Source organism: Emydura macquarii, unplaced genomic scaffold (genome assembly GCF_026122565.2).
Source record: "Emydura macquarii macquarii isolate MOO-44397 ecotype Brisbane River unplaced genomic scaffold, CSIRO-AGI_Emac_v2 contig_2768, whole genome shotgun sequence".
Classification (NCBI taxonomy): domain Eukaryota; kingdom Metazoa; phylum Chordata; order Testudines; family Chelidae; genus Emydura; species Emydura macquarii.
The window spans coordinates 46,890,345-46,917,603 of record NW_027132905.1 but is presented as its reverse complement, the minus strand read 5'-3'; the positions used below and the strand labels follow the sequence as shown (position 1 = coordinate 46,917,603).

At 49.1% G+C, this 27,259-nt stretch overlaps 1 protein-coding gene across 1 annotated transcript; it reads right to left on the bottom strand.

Moving 5' to 3' along the window:
* Window positions 1-6,971: 6,971 nt before the first annotated feature.
* Window positions 6,972-26,986, bottom strand: DRAXIN (dorsal inhibitory axon guidance protein). The gene is made up of 7 exons (XM_067566830.1): window positions 26,930-26,986; window positions 16,196-16,680; window positions 13,974-14,161; window positions 13,027-13,138; window positions 11,704-11,793; window positions 11,313-11,402; window positions 6,972-8,758 (listed from the first exon to the last, which is right to left on the bottom strand). The coding sequence occupies exons 2-7, from the start codon at window positions 16,653-16,655 to the stop codon at window positions 8,646-8,648; spliced, it is 1,053 nt and encodes a 350-aa protein (XP_067422931.1). The 5' UTR covers window positions 16,656-16,680; window positions 26,930-26,986; the 3' UTR covers window positions 6,972-8,645.
* Between the last annotated feature and the right edge of the window lie 273 nt (window positions 26,987-27,259).

Here is a 27,259-nt window from a genome sequence, read left to right as displayed (position 1 = left end):
GCCGGGCCGGGGAGCGGGGCTGCCTCTGGCTCTGGGGAGGCACACGCCGCGCGCCCCCTCTGGGCTGCGGCTGGCGCTGCAGCCTTGCCTGGGATGCACAGCGCCGCCCACCCAGCGTCCGTCCACCTGTCTGTCTCTCCTCCAGCATCCAGATTGTGTCCTCCCTTCCTTCTTCTTTCTCTGTCACTGCTGAGAACAGCGGCCCCAGGTCTCGCTGAGGGCTTGTAAAGTGTATGGGGTCCAGTGGAGAAACCACCTGATTGAAAGAAAATGCATCAGTCTCACTTAGGCATTCCCGCCTGTCTTATCATAGATCCTGCCACCCCTCGTCTGAGTTAAGACTCTCCGGTCCCTGGCCCCATAGTCTTGTGCCTGCGGGTTTCGTTTCACTTTTGTGGGTTGTATAAAATGGCTTCGTTCCTACTTTGTTGTTAGTTAAAGTGACTTGCCCAAGGCGCCATCCTGTGTCAGCGTCAGAGCCGGGATTAGAATTCATGGCTGCCTGCCTCCTAATCCTGGGCGAAAACCACCAGACTGTACTTCGCCCCAGCTTACTTCAAAGGAAACAAAAAAGGCCAGAGAAGTCAGGGCCATCCCTTTCTGAAGGGCACCTTTTTCCTCCAGAAGACTCTTTACTAGTCTACGCCAAAAGACTGAAATGTTTGATTCAATCAGGTGCCATTTCGTAACCGAGTCCCACAACGTGGTATATTTTCATAGCATGGGTGGAGCCTCCGAGAAATGGAAGAGATGTCAGAAGTGAAGAGCTGAAGCAGAATGTGGAAGTTGGTGTGTCATTCCTTAACCTCTTGTACAGTTAAAGTGGTGTGTAACACAAGGCAGTGCATGACACATTGCTGTGAGCCTTGCTGGTAATTTATATAGCGTCTTGTATTCAGAGAGTTCAAAACATGGCACAGGTTTCGAGTTGTGTCCTGCTCATGTGACTGGTCCTTCATTATGTCTGTAGTCCCGTTGACTGCTGAGTTTGTAGGGTGCTTTGGGATATCTGAGTAGAAAGTGCTGCTTAAATGCCTGAGTGAAACTATCTAGTAAAACCACTGAGAGAATTGTGTAGATTATAAATAACAGATTCAGCAAATGAGGTGGAGGCTCACCACCAGGATTTATAGATCAAACATTGTAGCTATTTCTGTTTAGTTCCCTTCAGAAACTTACAGGGCAGGATGTGGGTTAGTAATTCCAGGTTTTTGCAGCACTTCCAGCACCAGAAGAGGCTTGGCTGTCTATACGGATCAGAGCAACTGCAATAATGAATTGAAAAAGTCCCTCAAATTCTCTCAGATTGCACCACTTCAACTGTGTTAGAGACTGAAGCATGACTCACTATTTTCACTTCGGCTAGGATCCTCTTTTCTTTAAGATCTCATTTCATTGCTTCACACAGAGACCCTGTCTACACTACAAAATCGATAGCCGAATTTTTCAAAACCCTTCTGAAAATCAGAGTGTCTCAAGATAGTCTCTTGAAAATGGAGACGCTCCAACCAGTAGCTACTCTTGAAAATCTTGGCCATATGGGATTGCAGGACCCTGGTACAAAACGGAGGCAGCTGAGACATTTCAAACACAAGTTGGTCATCTGGAAACAAGAACAAAATGTGTTTTTATGGATTTCCTGAATTGTGTCCCAACCTTGCGCCTTGCAGGGCTGTAGTCCAGTTTGGGCACATGATTCAATGGGATCTCTCAGCTGACGCAGAACTATCTGCCTGAATAAAGTTTGCAGGGCTGGTCCCTTATACCAGCCTCAGCCTCTTACAAGGGTGTAATTAACAGCTTCATTCTGGCAGTTATCATAGCAAATGTATTACCATTGCATTATTTGTTAAGGGTCAGCAATTATTATTGGTATTACCATAGCGCCCGGAGACCCAACTGAGGGATCAGGGCCCTAATGTTCTTGGAGCTGAACAAATATCTAATGAAAAGACATTGTTTATCCCAAAGAGATTGTGCTCGGCCCTGTACAAAACACAAATGGGTTCTGCCCTGCAAAATTTATAATCCAGGGCTGCATCAACAGTAGGATTATTTCCATAGAGTGTCTCCCTGGGGCAGCACCCCCAGAGGTAGCAATGGTGGGTGGTGCTAATGCAGACAGGAATTCGGGTGACCGATGGCATTTTAAGCATTAACCTTGTGGCATTTAAACCCTGTTCAGGGCAGGTCTATACAACACTGGCTAAAACATGGAGGGCAGCAAGTAATTTGTTATTTATTTGTCATTTATTATGTGTTTGTGCGGAGCCTGGAACCATGGCCTGGTTGGCCTCTAGGAATTACTGCAATATAAATATTAAATAATAATAATACACCAGCCCTCCCACCTTCATAGCCATCCCAAGAGCTGAACTGGTGGTAGAAATGGTGGGAAATTTTCATACTATAGTTCTAGGGTGAAAAATCCTCTCTCTACTGAAGTCAATGTCAAAACTCTCATTGAGTTCAGTAGAGCCGGGACTTTGGACCAAATCCCTAAGGTATTTGGGCACCTAGTTTCCATTGATTCCAATGGGAGTTGGGCACCTTGGAGGATCTGAAACTTCATCTCTGGTAATGGAGAAGATGGGACACAGGGGAAAGACCAGAGAGGAAGATAACTTAGAGGGCTCACTACATGGGGGCAAATTGTCAGGGGCTCTCCTCTCCCTGTGGAGTAGCCAACCAACGCCTGGTAAATCTCAGCACTGGAGAAAAGGATCCTGTCATTCTACAGACAAATTCCATGCTCATGTTGCAATCTCTTCTCCAGGATGAGTTTAAGCAAAAGTACTATTTAGATGCAGCAATATGCAGGTCTCTTGCCACCGTCAACACTTTCACTCAGTGCACAGCAAGACAGCATGTATTATAGTTTATACAGTGAGTGCCATACCTTGGATTGATGTAATTATCATTTAGTGCAAGACAGTCATTTCTGCTTATACAATAAAGCACTTTCCTTCCCCTTGTTCTTCAGCGTATTGTGTAGTTAATTCATTCCTACTTATCAGTGAGGGATTGTGTGTCATGGACTCAGAAATGTCTTAATGAGCCCCTGGATCTGAAAAAAACTAGAGCCATTATACGCATTGTGCAGTTGAAGGTTTCTCATGCCTATCAGTGGTATTTTTTCTCTCTACTTTGTTTCGCTTGTACCTTGTAAATTGCCTCGCTGTCCGACTTTGTTGCAATCTCTCTGGCTGCCTCTGTTGCGTTCCCTGGCCACGATAACTAAAGCAACACAAACGCAGTGGAAAAGATAAGCAGGAAGTTATGGAAGAGGTTGTCCAGGGAGAATCCAATGGCACAAAAGCTCGGTAGTGGGATATGGAGCTCTTCACAGCTAGCTCGCTGGTTCAGTCTAGCTCAGCTCAGCTGTGTTAATCAGAGGGCTGCTTGGTGGCCTGCCAAATATGAGGGTACCAGTCCAATTGCTAGCGGATGGGCTGGGCATTTATTACTCAGATGGCTTCCTTCTGTGCAGTATTATAGGGAGACTGAGCTCTCTAGAGTCTGGTCCTTCAAGGGCAAGGTTGAAGCACATTAGCAGGGCAATGGGGGAAGCTGGGACTGGTGCCCATGCTGCCTGTACCTGTTCTGCGGTGATGGAGAGACCCGCACCCTCCAGGGCTGTTAATCTTGCATTTCTCTCTATTTGCTCAGGGTCTGAGCCAAAAGCAACGTTAAAGACCTCAACTGACTTCCCTGGACTTGGATCAGGCCCTGCATTCTGTTGTACTAAAGGAGTAAGATTTCCATTTCTGCAGAATCCTGGGTAAGACATTTACACTCCGAAAACAAACTCCTTGATCCCCGGCCACACAGTATGAAACCAAAAAGCAGAGGCAGGTTGTGAGCAAGTCTCCCTTGGCGAGGAAGGGAACTGATAGTACCTTAAAAAGCCTTCATCAAAAGCTTTGAGACAAAATTCATGGGCCATGTCCCTGGGGTTGATTGTACCTGATAGAGGTAGTTTTTGGGACGAGGGACACATATGCTCCTGCAGGGCGCTGTCAGGAAACCATCAGCCTTGATTCTTTCTAATGGAAACCATGTACAAATGGCACCATTTACTCTACGCTTGATGAAACAGCCCCTGAATAGCATTACTTCAGACGCTCAGTGCGTGAATGGCTTGAAACTGAAGCAATTTCCTGCACTGTGGCTTGATGACAGAGTAATTAGCTGTAAGACCCCCCTCCCCTTCCCGAAGCTAAAATTAGTTCAGCCCATTATGGAGCAGAAAGAGAGTGATTCCCAAGTGGTTTAATTTGTGCTTCCCTGGGGCTCACAAAGAGCATCCTCATCTCCCTTTAACTCATCATTTTGGCAACCGTCACTTGTAGACAGGCACATCCCCGAGGTTCGGCGATATTTGCAGAGCAAGCAAGTGCTGCGATGATTATGTCACATCAGCAGGCTGGCCTCTCGCTCTCAGTCCCAATGACTCTCACCTCGGAGCAGCAGCTCCAAACCACGTGTGAGGCTGGAGCAGAATTTTAGGTGCGGCTCTCTCTCTCACATTACCGCTGTGTGCTCTCCTTCAGTACGGGCACTTTTGAAATTGCTCCCAGAAGTCCGGCTATGCTTGATTTTGGGATTGTCCCAAGCCCCTTGAGGTGAATGGGAGTCCTTCCAGCTCCCATCAGAGCAGCTCCTATCCTGCCTGCAGCAGTGGAGAAGCTGACCCTACATGAATGCTCCATCTGCACAAGCTCGCCTGTTAAATCAGCATTTCAGAGTGACATGCAGACGTGGGCTATCTTTGATTTTCCCATCTCTGATATTTCTGATAACAGCCACCGACTACGCCGTGGGGCTGGGAGATGCTGGCCGAGAAATGGAGAGCCCATAGACGTAACCAGCCCTAGCAGCACTTCGTTTTCTGTAGGTGCTGTCACATTCCCAATGACATCGCCCAGGAGAGTTCTACAGACCTTTGTCACATCTCAGCAGTAAGTCGGGCCCGTGCTCTGTGATGGGTTTTGAGAAACTGGGCTTGAATTCAACAGCTTGGGGTGCTCTTTACTTGACAGTGTTCCCTTCAGTCGCACTGTAAGTCAGAGAAGGCCATTTTCTATCTCCAGCAGGTGCATCAGTCAGGCTGGCGCGTTCCCATTTCACACTAATTTAGCTGAGCAGGGTGCACACAACTGGAAGCTCACCTCAAGGTAGAACTTTTATATTCAATCCCCTTAACATCATGGTTTGCTTTGGAAAGATTTTCTCTTTTTGCTGGGGATACTTCGTTCCCCCTCCTCCCCACCAGAGTGATAGATCCAGCACCAGCCTTCGATTTAGAACAGCAGCATCCATTGTTGCAGGCACTAACGTATCCTTCCAACAGCTAACTAATCCTGCCAGTCAGCGAGCTGGCTGTCTAAATGCTGCTCTTTGCACCCACAGCTGATTGCATCTATGAAATCAGAAGCTAAGTTGAGGCCCTTTGCAAAGCCGAACAGCACTGGGCTCTCAGTGATTTGTAACTGCATTTGCAGCTGTTTAAATCTGCTTGCAGCTGGCTCTGATTTGCACTCACTAAGCCAATCCACACTAAGGCCCAGATACTGCAATGAGCTTTACACAGGCAGACCCCCTGCATCTACACAGAGCACCGCTACCTGGGGTGGGGCTTCCCCTGGGCACGGGGGGTTGCGCACAGAGCTTACTCTAGAAATGGAGCCCATGTCACAACCAGGCTAGCAACAGCCATGCTGGAAAGTGGCCTCCTGGCAGCACCATCTCAGCTATGTGTTGAACATGCTCATCAGCAGCGTAACAGGGACCAGATCTAGGAAAGCTGCAAGTGACTGAGCAGCTAAGAACTTTTGCCTTTGAACCCCAGTTGTTGGCAATAACTTTGGTGGTGCCACCCCTTGTTATGAATCTGGGCTGTTGGAGAGACTAGACTTCCCTTGCTGTGTGTTGGCTAATTGCATTCTTCCTGGTGCATGGAGTTGAACCCACATATCCATTCTTTAATCCTAATTCTTGGACAGACATCATGCTACAACGCCTCTGCTGCCACCCAAATCATGGATTTTGTGTTAAGGGTTCCTTAAATTCCTCCCTCAAAATCCCTTTTGGCAGATGCACTTGGATCCTGTTTCTTATTATATACCCAGCATCATAAACTTGTCCTTATTGGGCCTTTGTCAGACTATACATGGGGGAGTGGAAACGGTTGTGTATAACTTCAAAATGTTCCTATGACAGTGCATAGCATCACTACACAAGCGTTTAGTGCAGAAGATGGAGCCCAACATATCCTGATGAAACAGTAGAGGGAATTTAGAGAGGTAGAATATAATTACCCAAACTGGAACATGACTAGGACACCAGGGTTAATATCCTCACTCCTGCACAAAGGGCTGAGATCTTGGTTTTACATCCGAAAGACATTACCTCAGGCACCACAGCACCTTTTCACGCTACACGGGGGGGCTGGCTCAGCACTGACTCAGAGAGAAGGATGACACCGACCGTCTAACCAATACCACTCTTCCACACAATGTAGTTAGTCTGTGCAACTCATTGCCACAAGATATTATCGCGATCAAGAATGTAGGAGGATTTAAAAAGAAAGGATTGGCCATTTACATGCCTAACAAGCATATCCAAAGTTATAATGGTAAGAACAACAAAAAGAATATTGGAAGGGCTATAACCCCCCATACTTTGGGGCATAAGATAGCCTCCAGCTATTGGGAATGGGGAAGAAACCTCGCTCTGTGGGCAGGTTATTCCATAGCTGCCTAGTGCAAGCTGTTTTCCAGTCTTCTTCTGAAGCAGCTGTTATGGAGACGGTATACTGGCCTGGATGGAGCCCTAGAGTAGGGCAATTCCTATGCGCTATTGTCTGAAGCACCTAGGTGTTCCTCAGAGGTCCATGTAGGTACCACCCCAGCCTCACAAAGGCTTTGTCCCAGGGATGGATGCAGGCAAGGAAGCAGAATGAGTTAGGCAAAGGATAACTATCATCTCTTTATTTACATTTCAATCAAAAGCACATGCAACACGTCACAGGATGTACTACAAGGGAACAGCTCTCCCCCACCTTCCGGCACCAGACACTATCTTCTGCTCCCTAGGAAAACTGCATTCCCCCAGAAAGCTCCTAAAATAATTTAAAAAAAAAAAAAAGAGCAAACCCTCCCCAGGAGAACCAAATGAGTGAGAGCTGCAGGCCCAGACGTTTAGCTTCAGCCTCCCGCAACCGGCTCATCCTCTGTGGGAAAGCGAGGAAGGGATGGGGAGGGGACAGCCTCAGGAACTCAGAGTCTGCACGCTGTAGGGGGGAGGAAAACCCTTGGCGGCTGGTGGACGTGAAAGCAAAATCAGCATCTTCCTGTGTCCCAAGGCCACGATGCTGACTCCAGGGACGGACCCTCTTGGCTACCTGCACCAGCATCCAGTGGAGTCCTCTTGCCAAGAGTCCCCTCACGAACCTGCCTGAAACACTCGGATCAGATTGCACGCGGAACCGTGGGTCCTTTGAAAGGGAGAGTGTCCCCCTAGCAGGACAACCGGCACCCCCTGCCAACAGCAATACCTAGGCTTTGCTCTGCTGTAGCGCATTGCGCCTGAGGGTCGGAAAAGGTGGTCATCAACATGAATGACCTGAAGCTTGCCATCCCCATGTGGAAGGAGGGAGGCAGGTGTCTCCATTTTACAAAAGGGGAAACTGAGGCACAGAGCACCCAAGGCCCCACAGCAAGTCTCTGGCAAAGCCAGGAGTAGATCGGAGATTCAGTGACTCATCAACTACATATTTAGGGCCAGATCTTCAGCTGGTGTAAAATGGGGCCAACTCCCCTGAAGTCAATGAAGCAGCACCCATTTACATCAGTTGAAGTTCTGCTTCTTATCTTCCAGATTACCCTCAGGAGAGACTGAAGTGTGGGCTCTGGACAGCATCACCAGCGAAGGCGGGTGTTTGTCTAGTACATGGCAGGCTGTATCACTGAAGCACTGCCGAGCCGTGCGTCACTGCCCCATAATCCGAGGTGGGGAAGCAAGAATCTGAGTGGCTGTGGGTGATAAACCAGAGGGAAAGCAAGAAGTTCAGGTCTGGAGAGAATGGGCAGGTCCCATGCAATGGTCCAATTCAGGGTATCCAGTTTCCTGGTCATCCTCTCTGATCTCCCATACAGGTTCCAAGCAGGAGAGAACAAAGACACTCACCCGCCTTTCCCAGATCCTGGGATTCTAGGGATGCTCTTCCCAATCTTCTCTAGCAATAACCAAGGCAAAAGACTTAAGCCCTGGCTTCCATTCAACCTAAAGGAGGCAGCGTGAGCTGCAGTGAGAAGAGAGTCTTGTATTCTCTTTCCCTCTCAGTAGAGACCACAGAAGACTCCCCGCCCCTGTTTCAAAAGGTTCTCAGCCCATGGGCTCATGCACAGGTGCCAGGGGACCACAATCACTCTACTAGATGGGAGAGGGGCCCCAGTGAGATGGGAGAGATGTCCTGGGCGAGAAAAGGCTGAATATTACCAGAATCAGTCTTGTATGGGCCCCACATGTTCAGAGCCTGTAGCTTCAATCATTTGGTTGACATTTTCCCCAGCCCTCCCCCCTGCTAGTTATAAATAACTCGTCCCTGACCCCCTAGGCTGGAAATGAATCTCCACCCCCTTCTACACGTTAATGAAAGATCCCTGATCACCGCTGGCCGACTCTGGTTCCACACACCGCCCTTTCCTCCGGGTCACTCTTCGGTTCCGGTGAAATTTGGCATAGCAACGCAGCCCTGTACAGAAGACACAGATGACGAGCGTGAGATGGTCTAACTGCTTTGGGGAGCACTCTGGGTGTGCGTGTGCATGCACACCCATGGAATCGTATTTGAGTCTGGGTGTGTACTGGCAAATAGATTTTTCAGGGGAATAGACAGATACCCATTTTACAGTAGAGAAAGTGGAGGCAATCTCAGCAGGGAGGACATGAGACTCATGGTGACAGAGAGAGGCAGTGGCAGAATCCACTGAAACGGGAACTCCAGAGAAGTCCCATCACCTATGTTGGACCTTGCAGGGTTGATTATTGTTTTCTTGGCTCTTGTATTAGATACTCTTTAGCTCATTAATTAAAGGTTACATCTGTTTGTTTATGGCTGGGATTTCACTGGTGCAGGTAAAGTGTTTCACAGGCTCTTCTGAAAGGTCTATGGATTTTCCCTATTGTTGTCAGTGCATTTTATGGAAGTTTCGCTAGGTCGCCACCTATTACTTTCCATGACTGTCTAAGTGATCTCTTGTTGCCTGATTTCTGGGTGCTTAGTCATTTGAATGGAGTTATAGGCTCACCCATTGATCTGATCAGAAGATAATGAAGTTCTAGTCCCAGAATCAGGCTCCAGAAGAGTTTTTACAGGGACCTCCAGGGTGCATGACAGGAATGCTCACACTGATAACCGAATCGGTATAATTTTATACGCTTTTATTAGGATAACATAAAATGATAGACAAATGACTGATTAAAAGAAAATGAATTATCAGCTGGATAACGGGTAGGGTTACAGTCTTATTCTAAAGACACGTGCTATGTATATTTCTACGGTACGCTTTGGATTAATATACGCACACCCTCCCCTGATGACCTGGTTGAAAGAAATGTCCAATTCCTCAACTCTTGGGTGGAGGGGTGGAGAGCTAGACAGTGCTTGAGAGCTAAGAGCTGTAAGGCTAAGACTCACACTACAAATAATACTAAGTATGAACGAAGAACAAAAGATCTTAAACACTAACTAGAAGAAGCTTAAAGGAGAAGCAGCAGACAATTGCACCCAGGCAACATGGCTTGCCCCTTTTTATACCCTGAACAATAGGGGTCCTCCTTCAAAGTCCAAACTTGGCTTCTTCACCCCCAAATTAGGGTACACTTATTCTATAGGCTGGCAGGTTCGTGCGTATTAATGACATATCCATATTCTTTCCAGATGGTTCGCTCATCTCACCTTTGTTATTTCTGGCCCTCTCTGTGGGTTTTGTGGCATACCTGTGAAGTTTATTAAGGGTATAAACTGAGGCAGCCCTCCTGTCTTATTGCCTCCTGACTTATCTAGAGTAAAGGGTATAACCATATATGCCTTATCCTTTAACTCATCATTACTTATCTGGGCCAAAGGTCCCGAACATGTATGTTGACTGCCTTAGCTTTCACACAGGATGTGGCCTGTAAGGTACCGTGAATAACAGCTGTAATACTTTAATGTGACTATTATAATAAAACAGCAATACTTCAATCCATAAGGAAAGGTATATATGTGCAAGCAAGCAGGCTAGTCCTGTAGGCTGTACTCCACTGGGAAATTACTGTAGATTAATGTGTGGTGATGATAGCAGCAATGGCTGGGGAGCTCCCATGAACATATTGCTACTTATATCTCTTAAGCTTCATGAGAGGAGGTAGAGGCCTCTGACAGCAGTGACTGTGGGCCTGATCCAAGCCCAGTGAAGTCTATAGGAGGGACAGGAGTGAGGATCACAGGCTCAAAAGCAGGGATCCAGAAGCAGACACCGAGCGGAGAACCCCGGACAGCATCCACTGTTCCTCAAAGGCGTCCAGGGAGCCAGCGGATGCAGCCCAGAGGAACTCTGCCCGGAGACATAACTTCTGATGTCACTGGGCAGATGGCACTCGGGTTTGGATACCGCTGCTCTGAGCTGCATTCAGACCTGTCTACCAAGAGGGGAAAGGTTGTGTATTTCATTACCAATCCCCCCAAGCCGTTCAGTTCCCCCATAAGAAAACCACATATGATCAGAGCTTCGTCCAAGTCCAAATTTATCTTACCACCATGTCTCTTGGGATATCGATATACTGTATGGCATGCATACTTGGCATTAACTTAATCAGCCTGAACATGAAACAGGACCTGGCGCAGCCCCACTGGGATTTCCCTAGGAACATCCTTCTGAGGCCAATCTATGACATCATCATGTTTGAAAAAGGTCCTGGGTCTAGCATATCTTGCTACAAAATCTCCCTAGAAAGTATATAGCATTGCGCATCTTCAAAGCCTCTTACAGACATTAATGGATTATTGCTCATACTCCTCCGGTGAGACAGGTATGAAGGGATTAATTTCGCTATTTTACAGATGGGGAAATGGAGAAATTAAATTACTTGACCATGGACATGCAGTAAATTAATGGCAGAGACAAGATTAGAACTCAGGAGTCCTGGTTCCCAAACCACTAGACCCCACTGCCTCTTTTTAACCTCTGTAGCTAGCCACTGAACCAGCGTTAAGTAGGACACAAGGACTTGGAGGTCTCCCACTAGCGCCGAGCTGAACTCACCTGGAGTGCACATGCAGTCATCGTAACATTTGTTGTTAAGGCCTCGATTGTGTGGTTTGCATAGGTGCCCACGCAAGTCACAGCAGGATCCTGCCAACACAGTGAGCGAGCCATCAAGAGACGGTCAGAGGAGAGAGAATGCAGTTGAATCATCTCCTCCCCTACACCCCTCTTGAGCAGGAATTCCTCCAGGTCATGCTCAGAACATGGATGCCCACAGCAGGCTCCGTGCTCACCTCTGCACAGCCCCCATTTCCCAAAATGATGATGAACGAGAGGTGGATGTCACACCTCATCCCCCCGCCACAGAATTCAGGTCTGGATTTCAAACTCCAGGGTTTGCAGCCCTCTCTGCAATGAATGAATTCGGTTTTGTGAGGCTGGTGCTCACCTGGGAGGCAATCAAGGTGATGGTCACATGGCTCTCCTTCAGCTGCCATGGTTTCATTCCCACTGCCGGGGCTCTTACTACGGGGTTTCTCTAGGGAGAAGAGCAAATAAGGTGATGGAATTCAATGGACAGTATGGTTTCCAGTGCCCTATACCTTCCCTGGATCCCTGCGGTCTGGATTGGTGCATAGGTGCTGGAAATAGGGATGCGCGGGGGGGGGGAGGTACACGGTGCTGTTGCACCCCCTGGATTTAAGTGGTTTCCATTGTTTATGGGGTTTACAGTTTGGTTCAATGGCTCTTAGCACCCCCGCTATAGAAATCGTTACTACTTCACCAGCCCAGGGGTGCTGGAACATTTCTTTAGCAGGTGCTAAACTACTTCGACCTTCTCCCATATTCCCTCTCACTATTCCAAACAACCAGCACCCCCACTGCTCACGTGGAGCAAGAGGTCTTTGAAAGCTTCCGAGATCATCACTCCTTCCTAGAGGTAGCCCCAGAACCAAACCATCCCTAAATCCAAACAGCCTCACACTTCAGAGAAAAGTTCGCATCCGGCTCCAAACGTCTACAGTTCAGTCTCATCCCTGCTCCACACAGACTTTGCTGCTTATTGAAATCTCCCTCACCCTGAGCCTAACCCAAACCACATCTTCTGGACCAACTAAGAGCCAATTGCTCCCAGAACATGAAATACAAATGGATAGAGGAAGGGTTTAGTGGGAGCCTAAAGAATCAGCCACAGCTAACTGAGATAGTTATAAAAACAATACTTTCAGTATCTAGAGTCGTGCATTAGCTCTTGGAAAATGATCACAGCATCCTTAGCCATTGACACTAAAACTCTTTCCAGTTAAGCCGAAAATAGCAGATAAATCACTCGATACAGCAGAGATATGGAGATTTGAACAGACAAGAGGAGGATTTGTGTCAGATAATAACATAAAAGGAAGAAGCCTGCAAATCCATGTCTTGCGCCATCCAAATGCCCTTTGTGGTAGGCCTAGGGTTTGGTGAGTGTTGCATGGAAAGAGAGAAAGGTCTGTGATGTGTATTTGCACGGAAGATTATAAACCTAAAATGTGCATCCTCCTCTTGACAGGAGTACAGTTTGGCAGGGGTGTTTTAGGTATAATCAGCTGCACAATCTAATTGATGCAATGAGACAACTTTACATTTTTGGGCTCTCTCTCCTAATATCCTCCCCTCCCTGCCCCCCCCCCCACACACACCCCTGTTTCCTGGATAGCTGGGTACTCCAAGACTTCCAGGGATGGTGGAAGGTACAGGTATGAACAGCAGGCCCCAGGAAGTTGGATACCTTTCTTTTTGGCAGACGGCCACATTTCTGGCTTGAGGTCTTCATAATCTGTCCAGTCAAACAGAGCCATATCCAGTGTGGGCATCACGTCCCCTTCTTGCCTGGCACGGACCTGAAGACGACAAGAAGCAAGGCCGTGAATAGGTTGCAATTCTGGAGTGCCCCGCAGGCAAAGTTCAGCGGGTGCTTTAAGGACACTAATCCCCCCAGAAATGGGGATTTCCCCGTCCTTTTGCAGATTGGGAAATCTGAAACAAAGACGATTGAAGTGTGGGGTTCTCTAAAGTGTTCCGCGCTGGCCTCGCTCTCTTGCCTTCGAAGGCAAGGATAAAACTCCTATTGACCTCAACGGGAGCTGTTCGGTCAATGCTGTGTGCTCCTGAAAACCCTACCCTGCAGCTACAGCGCAAGTCAGTGGCAGGCTGAGAACTCAGGAGTTCCTGGCTCCTAGGCCCATACTGGATCCACTGGGACACACTGTCTCCCAAAGAGAGCTCTCATTCCATGTCAGGGGAGCCTGGGAGCTTGTGGGAAGGGGAGTGGCTAGCAGGGGTGAGGAGATCTTCATGCGTGAGATGCTCTGGTGTCTCCAAGGAAAGGAACTGCCCTTTTTAGGGGAGCTTTTTAGGTCAGACGACACACGGGGCAAGGAGATGCCTGAAAGGGGTAGGAGGGAAGTGTAGTTCACAGGGAGGTCTTAGGGTCTCACTCTGGGTGGGTAGAGGGTGTTTTTCATTAGAGAGCTGATCAATGGCTACCTGCCTCCTTCCCCAGGATCCTGCTGTCTCCAGGTGGGGAGAGCCAGCCACCATTAGCCTCCACACCACAACAGAGCTCAACTTTGGGGAGCTGAGCACCTAACTCCTTGAGGCCCCTTTGAAAAGTCCATCCAGAAAGTCTCAGAGTGCTGCAGTGGGGGCCAGTGTGTTTAACAGATGCACCTTTACCTGGGGCCGAAGGGACGTGGCTGGAAGAGCTGGTGGTTCTTCAGTAGAAGCTGCTGTCTCCAGCGAGGTAAGGAGGAGCACGGTGGGAGACAGATCCGTGGATTCCTCCACCTGCAGATTTTGAAACTGCCCCTCAGTGCTTTCAGGCTTCTTATACAGAGAGCTGGGCCCAGGGCCAGGGCCTTTGCCTACAGACGGTAACAAGGACAATAGCGTCATCTTCCTCATCCCTTTCCTTGCTAGGGGCCACCAAAGGGAACAGACATTTCCCGTGGGGGTAGTTACACTGCAACACAGCCTGCAGCCTTTGAATCTGGATCCAGGTGGCAGATGCACTTGGAATTTAAGGTGTGGAGTGGTGGAAGCAATTCAAATCCGTCTCAGTCTAAATCCATCTCTCAGAGGGGCAGTTCAGTGGTGGCGGACACATACTTTTAGTAATTATTATGGTGATAATGCCAACGAGGCCCAGCCCTGGTGCTTGGTGCTGTACAAACAGACCAAAATAATCCCTGCCCTGAAGAGTTTATATGGGAATTCCATAGAAAGAAAAAGGGCACGGCCACCGATTGAAAACTATATTATGAGATTCATCCAGTGCTGATTGGAGTCAAAAGGAGTAGAGCAAGGCTAGCACTGAGCACTTTTAAGTAGTCCACCTTTATTATGAAGCTGACCCAGTTGAACTTAAATCAGTTTTAAACCAATATAGTTAAGCCAGTGCAAACCACTGTGTGCACACAGAGGCCATATCTACACTACACAATTAAGTCGACCTAACTTACAGCCGCTGCAGTAATTACATTGCTTGTGTGTGTCTGCACTTTGCTCCTTGCCTCAGCTGTGCACAGCCTCACCACGAGCGCTTGTATCGACTGTACTGTCAGTGTGGGGCGTTGGGGGAAGGCTCCTGAGAGCCAGTAACAGTCTACGTAAGCAACGCAGTGCCTGCACTGATGCTGCATTGACCTAACTACAGAGACAGTGACTCAAGTCCACCTCCACGAGCGGTGTAAAGTCAGCATCGGGGGGCAGTTACGTCAGCGGGAGCGAAATTTAAGTGTAGACACTTTCGTAGTTAGGTTGATGTAAGTTGCCTCGCAACAACCTAACTCTGTAGCGCAGATCAGGCCTCATTTCAGTTTGAGAAGAGCTTATTTTGGTTTGGTTTAAACCTTTTCCTAATTGACTGCTTAAGATAAACTGATGTAAGAGTGTGCACACAGACCTTCGTACTAGTTTAACTAAACCAGTTTAAAAAATTCACACCTTAAATTAAACCAGCGCAACTTTCCTCTCAAGACAAGGCCTGTGCTATGGTTTGGGAAAATTTCTGCCTGAAACCAGTTACTGTGTCCTCCCACCCAGACCTTGTATGAAGCAGTCAGTCCCATAAGAGAGTAACCAAATGCTCTTTCTTTTAGGGAGGGCAGAAAGAGATTGAGGTGAGAGCCTAGGGAAATTCCAGAGGCCAGATTCTCAGCTGGTGTAAATTAGCATAGCTGCATTAGCTCTGATGGAGCCATGCTGGTTTACAGCAGCTGAATGAGGTGCATAAAGAGAGGCAAAGCAGCCCTCTTGTTAAATTAAAGCCATTTTAACATTTTGTTTGTTTAAAAATGCACCTGCAACATTTTCACACAACTTTGCAAAATCGGTTTCTGCCTGAAAATCGGGAGAATTCAAGTTCTGATGCAAAAAAAAAAAAAAAAAAAATCAGAAACAATCTTCATCCACATGACGAGTGGAATTAATTTCCAATTCTGGGTAATGTTCCAAGGTCAATACTGGAGATTTTGAACATTGCTGAGATTTGTTCCTAAACTGGACCGGTTGAGGAAAAGCAACAACAAAGCAAAACCACCTCAAGCCCCATGAAATTTCAGGGTTTCCCTCCCTCACCAACTCCGATCATTTTTACAAAATAGCAATGAAATCTCAGGTTTTCACAATTCAGAGTTTTCACATCTTCTTGTGCATATTTTGTACATATGCCCCCCACCCCATCACACCAGCTACACACACTGCCCCCAGACACCCTCCCTTACCTCTCCACATCTCTCCTCCCACTCACACTGCCCCTCCCCCACCAACATCCCCCCCCCCACACACACAGCCCCTCCCCAGCCCCCCTGCCCCCCCCCCCCCACACACACACATACTTTGCCCTCTGTAGTGGCCGAGAGACCATGGGCCCTTTGGCTCCCTTAGGGTTCTGCTACCTCTGTGTTGTTTCAGCCTTTCCCTGCGGCTGTGCCGCCGGTGCTCCCGGTTCTGCTTCTTCCCCCTCTCAGAGCCGGGGGACTGGTTCTCCCGCTCAGGATATGGGAACTCAAAGCCCAGAAACACGTCCTTCTGCTGCTTCAGGGCAGCAGGCTGTTGGATTGCTCCCTGGTCCTCGCCTGCTGGAGTCCCACTCGCCAGCCTGTGGGCCTCCTCTCCGGACACCTGCCCTCTGGAAGGCAGGCCATGGGCCCGGTCGTTCTTGGCTATGCCATGCTTGCGCTGGTGCCCTGCTCGGGGCGGATGCTGCCACTGCTGCTGGTTTTGAAGATGGTTGTTATTCTCGGGGGTGTTTTTGTCCTTGGTGCCAGGGTCCAGGGAGCCCGCTGGGCAGATGTCAGAAAGAATCAGGACACAGAAGAAAAAGAAGGGAGACAAGGAGCTGGAGGAAGATGCCATAATCCCGCTGGACGCCTCGCCACACCTGAGATGAACATATAACCAACATCAGGCTCAAAGTAGTCAGGCCTTGTAGAGCCCAAAAAACCCCTTCTACCTGCCCTGCTCCCATTCTCCAGGATTGAGATTAGCCCTTTAAACACACACTTGCTGATCCCCCAGCTGCACTCTAGCCTTGGAGAACGGTATTTAACCCTTAACAACACGACACTGGATGTTCTTATTAGCCATATAAGTGTCTCATCCTAGTCTGAACCCTGCTAAGCTCTTGGAATCCATGATATCCTGTGGCAGGGAGTTCCACTGGTCAACAGTGCATTATGCAAAAAAGCCTCTCCTTTTATCAGTTTGAAATCTTCTGCCTTTCAGTTCCATTGAATGCGGCTTTAATCTGAGATTCTCAACGTGCCTGGCAAAGACTGTCAAATGTTGTGATCCCCATTTGAGAGGCAGGGAGAGACACTAAAAAACCAAGTATTTTGGCCAATGTCTCCAAGTGGCAGAGCTAGGAAAAGAATCCAGGTCCCCTGACGCTCATGCCTTCACTCTGCCTCTAGGGTCTAGGCCACACTGCTGATTTAAGAGGGTGAGCAGCAGAAAAGAAGGGTGCCCCGAAGGCAGGATCATCACATGCTGAATTGACTCAGCCCTTCCCATGTCTCCTCCTTGCAAAGAGGATGCACTCCTTGCAGATCCTGCACGTCGCAAAACCTCGCATCTAGAAAAATAGCCAAAGGAAAGACATTGTTTGATCACTGAGCCTGTTATGTGAGAAAACACTCGCTCCACTGTTGTGTCTGTGATACAGTCTCCTGTTGGGAGAACGCTGAGTTCACATGAATAAGGAGCGAGTCCGAGAAGGAGTAAAGAGGGCATTCGAGGCTGGCTAGAGTCCCTGGACCAGCTCCTCAGCTGGGGTAAATAAGCAATGTCTTGATTTCAGTCAAACCGAGCGTCAGGCCCATTTGCTCTAAAAACCAAACCTCGTCGGACAGGAAAAGCCCTGTTCTCTAGGGAAGTTGGAGTCCAGGGCTCACGTTTGCTGCTCACCCCAGTTCCCATCTCCTGGGACACCAGGGTTCAATAACTAGAACATGCAGGCAAGGCCAAGCGCAAAGGAGGGCAGCAAACGAGGAGGGTCCTTGGGACTGAATGAACATGGAGGGTGGGGGAGGCCAGGGCTGAAGCCGTATGGAGTGGGAGGAAGGCCAAGATTCAGGACTGAATGAGAACAGAGCGTGAAGATGCCCAAGGCTGGCAATGAATGACTCTCTGCTTAGTTACCTCGTCCTGTTACAGCGGCATGTGCAAGGCCTGTAGGGGACTAGAGGGTCCAGTTTCATGTGCAAATGAAGGTAATCAATCAATGGTGATGCTTCCCTTTGATTTCTGACTAGCTCCCTACCCTTCCCTTTCACCTCCTGCCATCCGAGGGGCTGGAGATGCCATCCTGGCTCCTACGAGCAGTGGTGGGGCAGGCCCAGCACCAGCACCTGCTGTCTCTGCCTGCCAGCCAGATTGGCATTCTGAGCCTCCTCACAGCTGGCTTCCTTGAATGATGTCAGGATGAACAGAACTGGAAGCAGATGCTGGCCTTGCAGGGCAGGCGATGGACCCGCGCAGCTCAAGAGGTGCTACCAGGAGCCCAGTACACGCCACACCAGGGAAGCTAAAGCAAAGCAGGGTCCAGGTAAACCCTGGACGTGTTCCACTGAAGGGTAGCTAGGCAGCAGACAAATGCTTCTTGTCAGCTCTGTTGGACTGACAAAGGTGGGAGTGCTGTCTCATGTGCAGAGTAGACTGGGCCGCTGTTCTTGTGTGCTGTTCCCTGCTCTGCCAAAGACTCTCTCTGTGGCCTTGGGCAAGTCACTTCACCTCTCCTTGCCTCAGTTTCCCCATCTGTGAAATGGGGCTACTGTGTCACTGATGTCAGGAGGCTTGTTAGGTCAGTAAAGCCCTTTGAGATCCTGAGATGGAATGGCAAGTGCAAAGTAATATTATTTGCTTGTCTTTGTATTCAGATTTCTCAGGTGGCTTCTTTAGTGCTCGATTTTTTGTTCGAAGATGGGTCTTCAGACCATTATACAATCAATTTATGGGCTTCTCATCCCTGATCATATATATCTTCTCATTCCCCACCTCCACCCAAATCTTTTCCCATTAAGAATATTTCTTAAGCCACACCTCTTGCTGTGGGACAGAGGTGCCATTATTCCATCCCCAAGAAATTAAGAATGCTGATTCCCCAGAGTCTGGGCAATGCACATGTTTGGATAAGGCAATGTGACGCACAATCCGCGGGGACACTGATCTCAAGGAAGCTGGGGTTGTTCTTGTATGTGAACATGAACAATACCACCTCCAGAATTTAACCACAGCTCTTCACCTCAGCTGCTGGGTTAGCCCACAACAAAAGCTTCCGGGGCTGACATCAGTCCGGGTGGACTCAGCTTAATATGAGACGGTCACAAAAACTAGATCACAGAGGAGTAACTGTCTCTTGGGGAGAGCAGAGCTCCCACGTCTTTCCTCCGCCCATCCTCTTCACTCCTGATTCATTCCCCTTGCTCACAGTAGGGTGACCATATAGCAAGTGTGAAAAATCAGGACACTTTTTCAGGGGGAGGGTATAGTTGCATATATAAGACAAAGCCCCTAATATCAGGATATACACGCCAGAAATCGCTAAACCTCAGACCACTGCACCGCAGCCGTTAACCCTTCACATTTCAGGCAGTCTCTATTGATTGTCCAGCTAGAGTCAGCATGAAAGGAAAAGCAGAGGAGAGGGGACCAGCTAGCATCTCCTCGGATGCCAGCCCCACCGCTGCTTCATGAAGCCGACAATATGACCCAAATCTGGTGTAAATCCAGAGTGTCTCCACTGAAGTCAATGAAAGCTCCTTCCTACAGTTACTCCATGTAGGTGTTTAGAGAGTGGAAGGAGGCAAACCAGAAGCATAGCCCTTCTGTACTTCTCCACCCCTCTCCCCATTGGGAAAAGCCCCCTAACCTTGAAGTTCAGGCCCAAGCAGTATTAGTGTAAACAGCACCTGTGCCTTTATTTCAGGTCACTTTCTTCCACTGCTAATAAATGAGGAAAGCTGCTTGTCTGAGCATTGTTTTAGGAGGCACCAGAATATCTTATTTGCCAAAGGAGTAATGCTATAAAATAGCATTTCACCAGAGGCTCCCTTGGTTCATGCAAAAGCTAGAGAGTTACAACTTGGACTCCATTTAGCAAAGTGTCTGCAGTTCCCACTTCAAGGCCAGTGAAACAATAAATTGCTGAGCAAAAACAGTTTATCTGTGTCCAGAACATTTTCATCTTTTTTTTTTAATTGGAGCAAACCAGTTGGACCGTGGCAACTTGAACAGTGTCTCACCTTCTCATCCACTGGAGAAATGAGAGGGTGCCAGTGGAAGGAACAGCAGGTGCCAGGAGTGGATTAAACAGGCTGCTCCATCCCAGGCCTCACATCACAATCACTAGGGCAGCCACAGGCCCTTTGCTCTCACATGAACATTAGCCCAGCCGTGCACTCTTTTGGAGACCTGATGACAAAGAATGAGATGCAGAAAACCCCTGCGGGGCTAAACGCAGCTCTTCATTAAACAGGGAAATGCAGCATGCACTCCCCGGACCTAGGAGCTGCCCGGCAGGCATGATACAGTTTGGAGTCTTGCAGGGGCCAGAGCGCAACTTCCGCTCTGCACTAGGTCTGCGGGCATAGGGAAGAGGGCACCGATTTGCAATAACAATGCAGTTAATAAATGCGTTATATTATATAGCACTTGTCATCAGAGGAGCTCAGAAGGGTTTATGCTCCTGTCCTGCCTGCATGGCTCGAAGGACAAAATCATGAATTCTGGCTGCCCTGAGTTAATGGAACTGCTGCTCCATTAGAGGATAACTCCTACAATGCCCCTTGTGAATTTGGGACCCCTCCATATAGTGCATCCTTTTCTGCATCACCCAGCCGTATGCCCAGATCCGGACTTCCCATCTCCCTGGGTCCAACCCTTTTTCCTTGCACATCCCCTCCCATCTGCGCCATCCTTCACATTACACACAGAAATCCATTAGTTTCTGGCACCAGTCTGCATCCCCTCCCGCCTGCCCCTGCTGCTTTTCCCATCTGCAGCCTGTCTGGCTCCCAACCCTCCTCCCACGGCATAGCCTCTCTCCTGATGGTGCAAGCAAGGTGCGCAAAGTCCCATGTGCTGTGCGTTTCAGAGACACAGAAGCCGGCATCATAGTGACACCTCCACTCCACTCTCTTTAGAACAGGCTAAATTCTGCATTGACCTCAGTGGGTTCACATGGGGCATAAGTCAGAGTGGAATTTGGCCCTGCAAGGAGATGCCTTCCACAGCCAGCTCTGAAACAAAGTTGCACACAGTGTAGAGACCAAAATTCATCCCCTTCCGGGGTCTGGCTTAATCAACAAACATTATAAAGTTCCCCCATGGTTCCTCCCTCAGTGCTGCACAGCCCACACCCTAGCTCCTCTTTCCTCTAGAGAACAACCCCTACCCTCCCCTATATCCAGGCAGGGTAATGGATCACCCATTTCAGTGAGTTAGCAGGACCCACTTAACATTCCCAGTAGGATCAACACCTGCTAACAGAGTGAAGTGTCCCAAGCAAACATTACTAAGCCTGTTACTAGTCCTAAAACTACACTCCATGCAGACAGGATGGTTTGGGGGTTATTAACGGGATATAGAGCTTTCCATTTCTAGGTCACCAGTTTGAATCCAAGTCGGATTAGTAGTGGCAGTTCAGTAGCTTATTATGCTGAAGTGACCAGACGTCCTGGTATTATTGGGATCATCCCAACATTAGGGCTTTGTCTTATACAAGCAACTCTACTCCCTCCCACCCCCTAAAAAAAAAAGGGCCCCGCTTTTTTCACACTTGCTCTCTGGTGATTCGATATGGGACATGAGTTCAGCCCAGTTCCCAGTAGGCAGGCATCCATAACACAAAAACCACCAACGTGCTCTCTCATTTGTAGTCGCTGCAGAGAAACCAAGGACTTATTGTGCCTCTGAAATTGTAACCACCCCCAACTTAAATATGGTTCCTTGGGGCACATTGGAGGAGCAGCTGGGGGGAGAAGTTTGTCCTGTTGCTGCCTGTGCTCACTTTCCTGTGTGGATAAAGCAAAGATATCAGACCATCACCAAATTAATTCAAATACCTGACAATCCCCCCCACCTCCTGCCTCCCACTCCATATCTGGAGAAGTGGGGATACGCCGGAGTGGGGTGGGAGGGAAGGGAAGCAGGAGGGAGCTCTGAGCCCATGAACAAAGAAAGTTGGGACTCTTGGTAGTCACACGGCACAGAGGAACCAGCTTGTGGGCTCCAGGGCTGAATCAAAATGGATTGAACAGAAACTCTGGGCCAGATTTATCCGTGGCTTTAATGAATTTGATTCGCTGTGGGAGTACCACAGTGTACTGATCTCACTGCGCTCCAGACAGAGGAACATACGCTTCAGAGCTAGACCAAATGTACGTTTGCCTACATGTGTCTCTCTCATCATCTGTGTGCGTTGTGTGTGTGTGTGCACGCACGGCAGACTTGACGGACAATGAATTCCAATCTCCCGTGCCAGGCTGACTGTAAATAAAGATCCATGCGCTGATGGATCGTCTATGAAGGGCCAGGAGGAGACTAGAATTGGTCAATTCTGTGTTAGCAGACATACAGCGAGTGGGCTGGAGTCAGGAGAATGGCATTGTGCAGATAAATGAGGTTTCTCTTCCCTGCTGGGGCTCTCTCCATCTGTTTTTCTATTTCTGGAGGCATGTGCTGGGGAACTTCACCTACAGTCTGCAGAGAGACCCAGATGTTTTTCAGGGACCAGGGCCCCTGCCACTTCACAAGGACCCCCAACCTCTATGCACTCATCCCAAACACTGCCTCCCTGCCCCATGTCCATTGCCTCCTCCCTGGCTTTGAGCATTTCTTGCACTTTCCAGTCGCCCACTTTTTTAAAGAGCTTTCTGTCAGGACAGTTTCTGCGCCAGAGCTGTCAGCCCAGGCATCCTCTTTCACAAATAGCTCATGCAGACAAAGCAGCACAAACGCCTGCTCACATAACTCCATCCTTTCAGGATCCACTTTACAACTGCCCTCCTCCTTTTTCAAATTGTCTGTGAACTTGCTCCAACTTTCCTCACTCCCCTCTCTGAGCCCCACCCTACTCCCTTCGTTTGCCCACCCCTGGGCTCCTCCTTGTCTCTGTTCACCAAATTCGGTGAAAGAGCCTTCTCCTCTGCACCTTCCGCTAGCTAGAATAATCTCTCTCTCTCATACCATCGTTATTTAACTCTGTGTTGCATTTTACAGTTACTGCAAAAACCGTTACACTAAAGAAAGTCACGGGGCCAAATATAGCAATGCCTTAAGTGCTCACGGCTCCCCTTGGGTTCATGGAAAATTGATCCCATTTACATGAGGGCTGAGTTTGGCCTATATTGCGATTTTGGAAAGTCTGGAACTCCGACACAGGACTGGATGGGCTTTGGGAATTTTGCTGCCCTAGACAAACAGGAAAATACGTGCCGGTCACACTTCAAGGCTACCTGCATCGTACTCAGTAACGCCTAAAATTTTGCCCGCCACTATGCAGCCTCCTACTGAGCTTAGATGGCAGAGATGGTCCGTCCCTGCCGCCTGATCCACATTGTCTAATGTAAATGCTTTGCACTGCCATGGCCCCTTTCCTCCGAGGATCTCAGAGTGCTATACAGACATTAGCAGCGCAATGTACTTGAGAGGCAGCTCCTTAGGGTTTCCCCTGTTGTATTAATGGATGGAGAGAGGCACAGAGAAGGTAAAGCCCACATTTTCAAAAGTGCCACCTAATTCCAGGTACCTCCTTTTTGCATGCTCAACCCAAGACACCTTAAAGGGGCATGACTCTCCATTGTCCTGCACCATAGCGCATCACTAACCCCCATGCAAAGCGAGCATAGAAAGCTACCATTCCAATCTGGCGGGGTTTTACATCCACAGCGGGCTCACTTCACACCGGCATGAAGGACTGCACAAAGTGCAGGCTATGGCAAATCAGGCCTCTAGGGTTTTGCGCACCCACAGCTCCCACTGGGGTTTTGATTGCCTCATCCCCTCTGCAACTCAGGCCCACGGTGTCTCAAGCTTAGCCCCGAAAATCAGCAACCACTGGAAAAGGTTGGTTTTAGTGGCTTGCCACTGCAGGTCAATGGTAGAGCTGGGAACAGAATCCTGCCTCCTGGCTTAACCACGAGGCCCTGCTATCGCTTTCTTTTAACAGCCAGCTCCACGTAGCACGCCACAAGCTGCCCTCCTGGGACCTGATGAGAGACGCCGTTTCATACGTGTAATGCTATTAACGAAATCCCATCTTCAGTGGCTCTCATACTGCAGGAGGTCTGCCATCAGGTCACCACTAGCCTCCAGGATTTTACACTTTGGCTCTGCGAGGTGCTGGACGCCTTGCAATGCTCTGATCTCCCCAAGAGATGGGCCTGGCCTTCCTATTACCTTCATCCTGCAACCCATACTCTTGGGAATAGCTCTTACACATGGGAGTAGCCTGACTGACTTCAGCGGAACTATGGCACTCAGAGGAAGCAAGAGGGTTGCAGGGCTGGGACTCCACTATCCTAGGCTATGTCTACACTGACCGCCGTCAGATTGACTTATCTGGATTGACTGAGCGGTCAGTGTAGACCCGCTCAATCGATCCAGAAGTCGGCATACTAAAACCACCTCCTCAAGTGGCGTAGCGCTGCGTCGACAGGAACATGGTTCCCATCACACAGTGCAGTGAAGACGGCGCGCAGAACAGAAGCAGAGTAGTTGACCAGAGTTACACACGTTTTTTTGTGTAGTTTGTGTAACTCCGGTCAGCTGCCGCCGAGTTGCCAAGGTAAGTGTAGACCAAGCCCTAGAGGGTGGAACAGACAGATAGGACACGGTATGGAAATGGAAGAGGGACCCCTGGATGAATATGCAGTACCCTCTGCTCTGCTTTCCCCCTGAGACATCACAAAGCAGCTGACACAACCAGCACTGGTGAGAGAATGTGCGACCCGCTATCAAACAGGGTCCCCTCTTGCCAATAATGAGATTAAAATGGCAATGAGTCTGAGATTAGCATCCAAGATATAGTCACCACTTGCTGTCACCACTGCACTGAAGAATCTCTAATTTAATGCACAAAGCAGAGTGACAAATGGGGGCCGATCAATGGGAAAAGACACTGCACGCTCCATTGAAAAGCATTCAGCCAAATGATAAAAAACACCCAGTGGAGTTACACTGGGAGGAGAATTTGACCCAATACGTTTGATCATTTCAGAGGGTGAATTTGTCCCCATATATCACTTCATTTAGAGCAAGATATTGAAATGATTCCTTGTATGATTGTTTTGATTTTTTAAATCAGATTTCCTAAGAGAAATGCATAGTTTTATAAAAGGGAAATGTAATGAAAATATCAACCGATTTCCATCCAAACTCTATGTGGATGGAAGATTTCAGGTCTGAATTGGATAAATGTCACATAAATGCTATATGCTGAATTACCAGCCCTAATAAGCCATTGGCTGATGCCAAATTCATTTAATTCAGAATCACAACCCCACGTTCACCAGCAGAAGAAGATTAGCGAACAATCAGGGAGCAATTGAGAGAGGTGTGTGTGTGTCTGAGAACACAATTATTAGCTTAAAAAAACCCCCAGGAAAACAGAAGCTTTCCATCTTGGTAACTTTTCACAATGGAGCAAGTGCAGGTTGAAGAGACTTCTAGGAGCAATGGGACAGTGTGGTTAATCTGAGCTGCAAAAAGAGCTGGACAACTGAATGGAAGAAAATAAAGGGTGGAAATAACAAACTAGCAAAATCAGGAAGACAAAGTGAATGTAGTACCCGGATCTAAAAGTGACCCAGAACCTCAAATAGTCTCCAAAGTGACTAAGATTTAAAGTAGCAGGGAAACAGCAACTGTGTCTGATTCTGAACATGAAGGGAGAAGAGGATGAGCAGAGGATTAAATCTTAAGGACTGACCCCAGTAATCATGGCCCAAAGACCTATCGCTAGACCTAAACAGTTGGGTGCTCTATAAATATCTCAGGTTCTTACTGCTCACCCCTGGTAGCCCCATGCCTTTCTGCTGTGCATTAAGAAACGTAACTGGCCTCTGTCCTGTAGACAATAGTTAGAAGTTACTGTATGTAACCAGGCACAACAGAGATAATGAAGCCTGTTTGCAATGGGCCTGAGTGTGAAATAAGTAATAAAATAACTAAGAAACCCTTGTGTGTGAGAGAGAGACCAGACTTGGAATAGATGGTGCCTTTCAATGGATGACACCGCACCCCAGTATCAGCATTTCCAGCAACCACAGTGACTAGACTCAACAATACAGGAGGGGAGGGAAGAATCAGACAGAGGGAGGCAGAACAACAAATCAAACAATGCAAGTAAGGAGAGGGCTAATGTAATAACAATGAAAGCTGAAGTCTGGCTGGCTGCCTCCCCCTAGCTTAGCCATGGCTGGCTAAAAGTGACTTTAGACGGGCACCAGCCGGGAACATGGGATCAGCATGAGCTTCTCCTCCCCCCGCCACAACTTCCCCCAGTCCCGGAGACTCTAAGCAGGAGTACGATGTGAAGGGATAGCCCCCCGCACACACACACACACACACACACACACACACAGACACACACACACACTTCCCAAGAATCAGCAGCTGCAACTGAAATCAGCAAAGGCTAAAATGCACCGAAGATGAGGAGGGCAAAGAGTGGCATGGGGGATTGGGATCCTGAGCACCCTGCTGAGAGCAGCCCAGGTATGGGGGTGATGGGGAGCCCCCCTCTTCCCGCTGGGAAACGCACGTTTGTGAAGGAGGGGCGCTGAACCCCCCAGGGCACAAAGGGGGGGGAGGCACCCAGCTGCGGAAGGATCCAGCCAGCCACGAGGGCCGGGGGCATTCGTAGGAAGTTGAGGTGTTCCTGCCACGGCTCAGTCCTTCATTCACAGCCTCTCAGAGCCAGCCAGGCAGCATCGCACTGCGCTGGCCGCCAGGTCTCCAGCCGGCCGGGAGGAAGGGCTGGAGGGAGAAGAAAGGTGTGGGTGTGGGTGGTGGGGGCCCCGCCAAAGGCGGAGAGAGTCTGTCCATTCCCTGCCCCCTGCCCGAAGAAAAGGGCTGACTCTGAGCCCAGCTGCCAGGGCAGGGGGGGCCAGGAGAGAGGCGCTGCCTACCTGTCTGCAGCTCCTCGGCTCTGGAGTCGGGACGGGCAGGGAGCAGCCGATGCGCCCGGCTCGGGAGGCAGGCAGGAGGGCTGCCCACAGCCGAGGAGGAGGAGACGGGGGTGTGCGAGCGAGGCGAGAGGCAGTGGGGGAATGTGCAGCGCCGGCAGAGGAGCTGGGTAGGCTGGGCTGGGCTGCCCAGGGGAGAGGTGGGGGGGCGCAGCCCGGAAGTGGGGCAGGGGCGGGGGCGGGGGGCTCCGCGGGAGGTCCTAGCAATAGGGGTGGGGTGAGGACACAGCAGGTCCAGTGTTGCAATAGGAGGCGCGTTCCCGAGCCCGGGCG